The 8,382-nt window shown below is 35.5% G+C and overlaps 1 protein-coding gene across 1 annotated transcript; it reads right to left on the reverse strand.

Moving 5' to 3' along the window:
• Nucleotides 1–860: 860 nt before the first annotated feature.
• LOC131053097 (osmotin-like protein) lies at nt 861–2,112 on the reverse strand. The gene is made up of 2 exons (XM_057987706.2): nt 1,955–2,112; nt 861–1,862 (listed from the first exon to the last, which is right to left on the reverse strand). Exons 1-2 carry the CDS (start codon nt 2,019–2,021, stop codon nt 1,177–1,179), a joined length of 753 nt encoding a protein of 250 aa, XP_057843689.2. The 5' UTR covers nt 2,022–2,112; the 3' UTR covers nt 861–1,176.
• Between the last annotated feature and the right edge of the window lie 6,270 nt (nt 2,113–8,382).

Below are 8,382 nucleotides of genomic sequence, written 5' to 3' on the forward strand. Positions count from 1 at the left end.
TACATTAGGCATGACCTAAAACAAAAAATAACATAAGCATTGTATTCCTTACTTTTAAAAGTAGAAAAGATAATATTCCTATTGAATAATAATTAAAATGAGTCATTTTCTAGAACTTTCTAATTTTATTGATAAATAGATAAATTACTATTATTTTTAATTGATAAAAATATATATTTAATAATAATTTTTAATCGATTATAATTATTTCAAGAAATAAAATAAGCAATAACCTTTGATAGCAATAATCATAACACCACAAATTAACTATGCTATGGCACTATATCAATATCAATTTCAATAATATTTCTTACTTCTCTTTAATTTTACATTTATCTTTAAAATAATTATTTTATATTATATATAAAGTTGTATAGATTTATTTATAATTTATATATAAAAAGTATATTTTGATTTTACATTTATCTTTAAAATAATTATTTTAAATTATATATAAAGTTATATAGATTTATTTGTAATTTATATATATAAAGTATATTTTGATTTTAATGTAAAAAGCTTAAAAAATTCCTTATTGCTTACTTTTAAAAAAGTAGAAAATATAAGATAAGGAACTTGTCACTTTTTCTATATAATCTTTAATCTTTTATTTAATAATTAAAATAAATCACATTTTAAAACTTTCTGATTTTATTAATAAATAAATAAACTGTTATTATTATTAATTGATAAGAAAACATATTTAATAACAATAATTTATGAATATATAATTCTTTAAGAGATTAAGTAATTAATAATCTTCCTAGTGAAGCCACCTTTCAAAACATGAAATTTTATGAAAACAACTGCATACCTATGCCTCTATAAGACACATTACAAAACTACTTTCACAATCCCAATAAACAAACAAACCATTTTTATAATAATAAAAAAATATCTACATTTCATAAGACTGAGGTCACCCCTGGCAATATGACCGTTAGGGAGTAAGCCAGCGGAAAACAGAGACTTTATAACAATAAAAAATATCTACATTTCATAAGCTCAAGGTAACCCCTGTCATATGACCGTTAGGGAGTGAGCCAGCGGAAAACAGAGATTTCATAATAATAATAAAAACATCTACATTTCATAAGACTGAGGTCACCCCGTCATATGACCGTTACGGGACAAACCAGCGGAGAAAACACAAAACCATTTCAAAAACACACAAAACTATGGACAAAAAGTAAGACGCATTTCCGCCGGGGCAGAGCACGTAAAATCAGCTGCAGGATCATCGTGGGCAAAAGTATTAGCCCCCGGACATTCCTTCTTAAACCACAGCGAATAAAGTGTCGGCTGGCACGCCTCCCGACTGCCAAACGCATTTGTGCAGCAAAACACATCGAGACCAAACGCCCGGCACGCACTGTTACACGCCACCGTTTCACCGGCGGCGCTAACGACCCGCAACTCCCTGGGGCAACCGCCGCCGGTCACCAGAGCCCGGGACGAACACCCAGCCGGTGTGCACTGACCTTTTCCACCGGCGGGCGTAACCATCACGGGCAAGTTGAAACCGTCAACCACACTGACAGAATACGAACTCAAGCCGTCACGGTTATTGAGCGTTAGCTGCGCCAGAGTGGCAGGCGTGGCGCCGCCAAGGCCATTGCAGGCCAGGAGACCGGCACAGTCGCCGGTTTTGCAACCGCCTCTGCCGGTCGCCAGGTCGAAATCGCAGCCGGTTCGGGCCCACACGCGACCGGTCCAGTAGGTGGCGCCGATGTCCACGCTTTTTGCTTCCGACGGGTTGAGCGCAAAGCCGCCATTTAGCAGAACGTTGTGGCCGCCATTGGGCTGCACGCCGGGCCACACTCTGAACGAGCAGTTGTTTACTACAGTCAGTTTCACAGCACCTGTGAAGACCAAGAAAGAACCAAAAAAACGTCATTTTTTTATTAAATTTGGGCTACTGAATCGTGGAATGAGTGAAATAGAAAGGACCCACCTGAACTGGAGATAAGTAAGAGGCCCAAAAACATCATGATTGAAAGACTGTATTGGCCGGAGTCCATGTTTTTTTTTTGTTTGGGATGGTAATGAATGAGGTTGAAGTTTTATTTATAAGGAGGATGAGCAGGGTGAAATGGTGGCTGCGGCGCCCTTGTGCATGTTGGCCCCGTGGTGGGGTTTTCATCATGGAGACCACCTTCTTTAATGTCCATTATGTCCCCATCATGGCCTTTAATTGTGTTTGTGCTTGGCTTTTATTGATTCCTTTCAGAGTTGTTCTCTTGCTATGTACTGCTTTTGCTTTTGCTTTTGCTTGTCCTCGGACTCCCCTTGCAAATTGTCTATACGGTTTTTGTATGGGACACATTGGAATGTTTTGTATTTCTTTATAAGAATAAATGGGTTTAGTTATCTCATCATGTTCTAATGATCGTTTAATTTTTGTTCATCTTATTTTTACTATAAATTTTAAAGAAACTCAAAAAATGATAATTAAAAGTCTATTAATAAATTTCACATATACTAATAGCCGTCCATTTGTATTCCTACTGAGCAACCATGTTTCAATTGCCATTCACTCCTTGCTCACCCAGCCTTCCATTACTGACTTCAAAGAAACCAAAAAAATGATAACTAAAAGTCCATAAATTGAGTTAGGGGAAGGGGTCCAGTTACTAACCATGTTCCACTGATTGCTCACTCTTTGCCCACCCAACCCCCCAATTACTAATTTTAAAGAAACCAAAAAAATGTAACTAAAAGTCCATTAATAAATTTCACATATACCAATAGCTGTCCACTTGTACCCCTAGTGATTAAAATTTGTGTACATTAATTAGAGGAGTTGTGCAACTTTATTGGTATCCATAGGGCACGACTACTTGAGCATTTGTGTTTAAGTATTGACAATTTTTGAGGTGGTTGTAGTGCACGGTTATTGGGGTATCTTTAAGTAGGTATCAAGCGACACTTCTAAATGACCAATTTTTTACCTTTGTATGCATAATGGATCCCGCAGCGTTCATCTTCACTACCCAGAAGCTAGAACAATAACTATAAGCAATTAAGTCGTATACAAAGACAACCAAAAAAAAATATTCAAAATCTGATGTACTGTTTAGGATCTATGGGTGTGCAGCAAATTTAGCTAAAGTGAATATTAATGCTCTTCCCCTATATAGATTTTGATATTTTTATTGTTGTATAGTAGATTATAATATTGTGAGAGATATACATTTTAGTTAGAAGTTTATTTGGTAAGGTTGTTGTCAGTAGAGGATTGAGTGGTTTTGATCGAGTCTTCGAAGTCGTTTAGGTGGGTGGAGAGAGATCAATTGAGTGTTTGACTAGACCAAACAAAACTTGGTCCAATAATACTTCTATAAGGTTTGAATTTGGGTGGATGATGTCATCAAATCTTTGAAGACTAGTGGATAATGCATCATCCATCAAGGTTTCTTTTAGTCTAGTCAAGTGACCTATCTCCACCACCTAATTGACTTTGAAGACTAGATCAAAATTACTCAATCTTCTACTGATAACGATGATTGCAAATCATCCTAGTTCAAATCTCTTAGAAATGTGATTAGGACAGGTTTCATTTGTTCTAATTAGACATTAAACTAACATCTCTCTACTCACTTAAATGACTTTAAAATCTAAATTAAAATCACTCAAAAACATGATACACGAAATATACCATCATTCTTGTCAATTCTAAAACTCAACCAACTAAATTACAACCCTTTTAATTATCTTATCCACATGTATCATCTGATAAGATTATAATAGAACTATCATAGAACTTTTAGGAGACTTTCACTACTAGTATATAATTAATCTATGGTATTGTATTTAATGCATGTATATATTTTGACCGTGACCTTTACTTTGATGTCTTTTCTTTCTTTACGAAGAACAAACAACTCGTACTTAAAGAAAAAGACGTCCACTTTAGTCACATCTTTCTTTGTTCCAAATTTAGACCGCTCTATCCAATTCTTTATTTATTTTAATTTGTTTGCTTTGCTTTACACGGAATTGTCTCATTTCAAGTTATTTGTTTTTATTGTAAACGGTCTCATGAGGTGAAAACTCTCTTCCCCTTCTTTCTAGCACATAACATCATATCTAGGTAGTCTAAAAGGATGCAAACAATATATATATATATATATATATATATATATATATATATATTGAATAAGAATGTGTTACTTTATTGTTAAAATGGTTTTATTATAAATAGTTATAATTATTTTTAAATTTTAAATAAGTAAATTAAATATTAGTTATAGTTATAGGTTTTTAAATTATGTAGTTTTATTAATTGATTGATATAAAGTTGAGTGGGTTCTTTTTTAAGGAGGTTTTCAGAAATTAAATTTTGATGTTTATCTTAGGATAATTTAGAATTGTATGGCATTAGGTGTATCATTCGAAATTCTACGGGACGTTTATTCAAAATGGTTGTCAAAAATTGAAATCTAGACTCAATAATGTGGTTAAAGCTAAAGTTTTACTATTTTGGTCTATAATTGGTCATATCATAAAACCTTCATAATATTATTATTGAGGGAAACTAATTAGTTGTCGACTTCTAGATTTGAAATCACCACTCATCAAATTGGAAGATTATGAATATTCTAAAGGATGCCTTTGAAATACTAGATAGCATTCCTTCTATCTACATATAGCATTGGTATAAAGAAGGCCTTCAAAATGCTAGATAATATTCCTTCTTACTACATCAAAGGTAGAAGAAAATATAACACGAGTAGTTTTCTTTCAAATTGAGGTATAGATTAAGAAGGTATCTCAATTATGAATGATAATATTTTGTGTTGGCCTAATCTCCAATATATATTGAGGAGTGATTTCATCTCAAACCAAAATTATGAAAGGAAACTTCCAGCCAATTATATGACAATTTCCACATAACCCATTATAGATCTTAATCAAATCAACACATAGAATCCACATGCAAAGAATAGACAACATACCCATGAAAATGTGACACAAGATATATCCTGGGAAAACCCTCATGAGGGAAAAACCCAACCTCCAAAACCATCATCCACCACGTATTATCAGCATTGTGTCCATTACAATACAACTATGGAAAGCTTTTGAAACCCAACCATAACAAGCCATCAACAAGCACTCCATGTGAACAAGTGTGAATCCACACATCCCAATCCATGCTTCCAACATCCACAAATGCTAACCTGGCTAAGTGGCCAACCCAAACAACTACCCTTGTGGTTGTTTTTATAAACACAAGCTCTCACGAAACCACCAAGTGGTATTACATCAAAACCATGTGCCCAAAACCTTGTGACAATAAAATATAATATATTTCCTACCTACCCTTGACCCACATTTAATATTGGGTACTTCATCACAATTACATTCCCCAATATTAAATAAATACAATATAATATACCAATGTGTCAATACAACTCATCAAGTGGCTATAAGAATATTCCAAGGGAATCTCTACATGTTGCACGTCCATCTAGGTGCTCCTAGGTCAACAATACAATATGATATTGCAGTATAATTCTATATCCACCTCACACAATAATAAAATAATACAACAATAAAACATTATTATGCAAGGTGTACAACACCATTTTCCCAACATTCTCCCACTTGTTGTAACATTGCATAAGGGGCAAGAAGTAATATGTCACACGAACAAGACACTAATCTCTCCACGCACATATACCATCATGGAATCCAAGTGCTCCATGTGATCCATCAAGATACCTACAACAAGAAACAAAGTGACCACCATCTCATACATGAATGCTCCCACCTTCCATCATGCCATTACCACTGCCACTGGACATGAAAAGGCCATCCAAAGAGAAAGCCACACAATCTGTTGCAACAAATGATAAGTCTTGCACCAACTGATATCCGAACACAAACACTAATCCAAAGGTATCCAATGCAAAGGTAGTTGTTTACATAGTTGAAATAACACCCACAACAAGTGTTAACTCATCAACTATACATGCCTCCAAGGCATACAAAACAAGTGAATAACATCTCATCAACATATGCAACCTGTAACATGCAACCATAAGCCTCAAGTGCAATACCCGCCATGTATATACACCAAGGAACTCCCACTGCATAGGTAATGTCAATATCAGAAATGAATCCACTAACAGCATATCATAGAAGTGTAACCATGTAGTATCAAGAATATCCACATCAATATGTACATCATCTAAACCGATAACCTGCAAGTACCACTCTCACACAATGTCTCCAACATTCTCCCATGTTCTCCACACCAACAAAAGAAAGAGATAAAAGAACCACTATGTCATCTCCCATATGACATCACATGAACACAAAACCAGTGAACACATAGCTCCAAACAATATCTAGCCAATGTAATGTGAATATGAACATCCAGGAAGATAACCAAAACAAAGAGAAAAACACTGCAAATCAAAACCTGTAGCATGTCCTTCTACACACCTCTAAATGCCAACTGTGTCAAGTATGATCTCCCCCATAAAACCCCAAATGAAAAGCATAACAACACCCAAAAACCCGTTCAGTCCCTTGGACCAAACAAACATATATAACATGTAATCAACATGGATGTAAGTCTCTCTTAACCAAGAAGATCAAACTAAATATCCATTCCCAATACCAAGGGAATATGCCCAATGAACCATCTCCCAAATTAATATCAATGATTGCCACCATCATAATAATAACTCAAACGCACAAGGAGATAACTAATGCCATACATCTCTCAAATGAATCATCCAAAACTAACCATCTATCCATAGCTCAAGATCCATGAAAGATAAGCAAAAATATAATGCACCTGAAAGGAAACAATGAGCAATACCTCTCAAGTAGTAAACTACCGAGTAGACCAAGAGTGGGAATGAGAATGCTCATCAAGCTATCCAAGTCATCATGACTCATACTAAGACCAATCTTCTCTCAAGTCTATACTAGGTGAATGCTCTGCAGACTTCCTGCTGAAACAATCAACCTGCTTCAACACATGCCTCTAATCACAAGAGACTACTAGCATCACCAACATCCTCCAAGTATCCATGAGTGCTTGTAACCAATCAATCCATGCCAAAATCCAAATGCAACATAGCATCACCATGAAGTAATCAAGCAAATGATCATGTAACCAATACAAAGAGAACTACCAAGATCAATGTCAAAGCTCCAACCGAAGAATCAGGAACATAAACATGACAACATGATCTATCCATCTCAACCAAAGAGATAACATGCTCCTCATGAACATATCAAATAACAATATCATGCCAAAACTCAAAACTAGTATCAAGAGTGCACCATGACATAATATCAACCATCCTATCAAACAAGGATAACATGTCAAATGAAAGCATAAACCACACCTCAACCAAGGACTCCTTGAGCCCTCAAGATGTAAACATCCTCAAATATCATGAAGATCACCATCTCCTACAAGTGTACCCACAAATGCAAGAGAAACCTTTTGCAGCAACAGGATCTAAGGTATCCTCCAAACATCTGCACACTAAGAAGATCATCCACCATCCAATGGTGAATACACATCACTGCTATAAGCTCGCACTGAACCGTGATACCAAGCTCTCCATAGCATCATGATAACCATCTCCTAAATGAAGATCATCCAGGTCTACACACATACGACTAAAATGTCAATAACATCAAGTAAACCATGAACTCCATCTCAAGAAGATACAAAACCACCAACAAACAATCAGGATCAAATCCTACACCACCACAACATTACTATTAAAAGCCCCCATTATAAGTGTAGACAAGCTATCCATGACATCATGATAAAACCATCATCTAATCATGAGAATCAACCAAAGCCATCTAACACTCAAAAAACTCAAAGCCGACATCATGAGCTCCCAAAAGCCAAATAAACATGATCCTCAAACAAAAAGATACACCGCCATATCAATCAGGAATCCAAATCAAATAATCATCAATCAAAGCACCTGCAAATCCAACCATGTCATGCCAAATCCCCTAAACACAAGAAACAACCATGGCATCATGATCACATCCACGAAACAAGCATCTAACTCAATGATTCCAATCTGACAGCATCACATAGTCCACCATGTAGGTCCCCCATCATGACTGTACCTGGTAACAACATCTCTCTTTCTCACCATGAAACAAAATCAGCAAACCATATGACTAAACCAAGCCACCAATCTGAATATGCATCAACAATGAAAGGTCTATAGGCATAGACTACCCATATCCAAGCCATAAATGCAATCCTATAAGTATAGACTGCCTACAATACTGCACAACTTGTAGACCCAACAATGCAACAAACATACTCAAACCAAAACTGATAACCATGTCAACATGTGAGCAATCGAGATACAATATTGAGTG

Source organism: Cryptomeria japonica, chromosome 1 (genome assembly GCF_030272615.1).
Source record: "Cryptomeria japonica chromosome 1, Sugi_1.0, whole genome shotgun sequence".
NCBI lineage: Eukaryota > Viridiplantae > Streptophyta > Pinopsida > Cupressales > Cupressaceae > Cryptomeria > Cryptomeria japonica.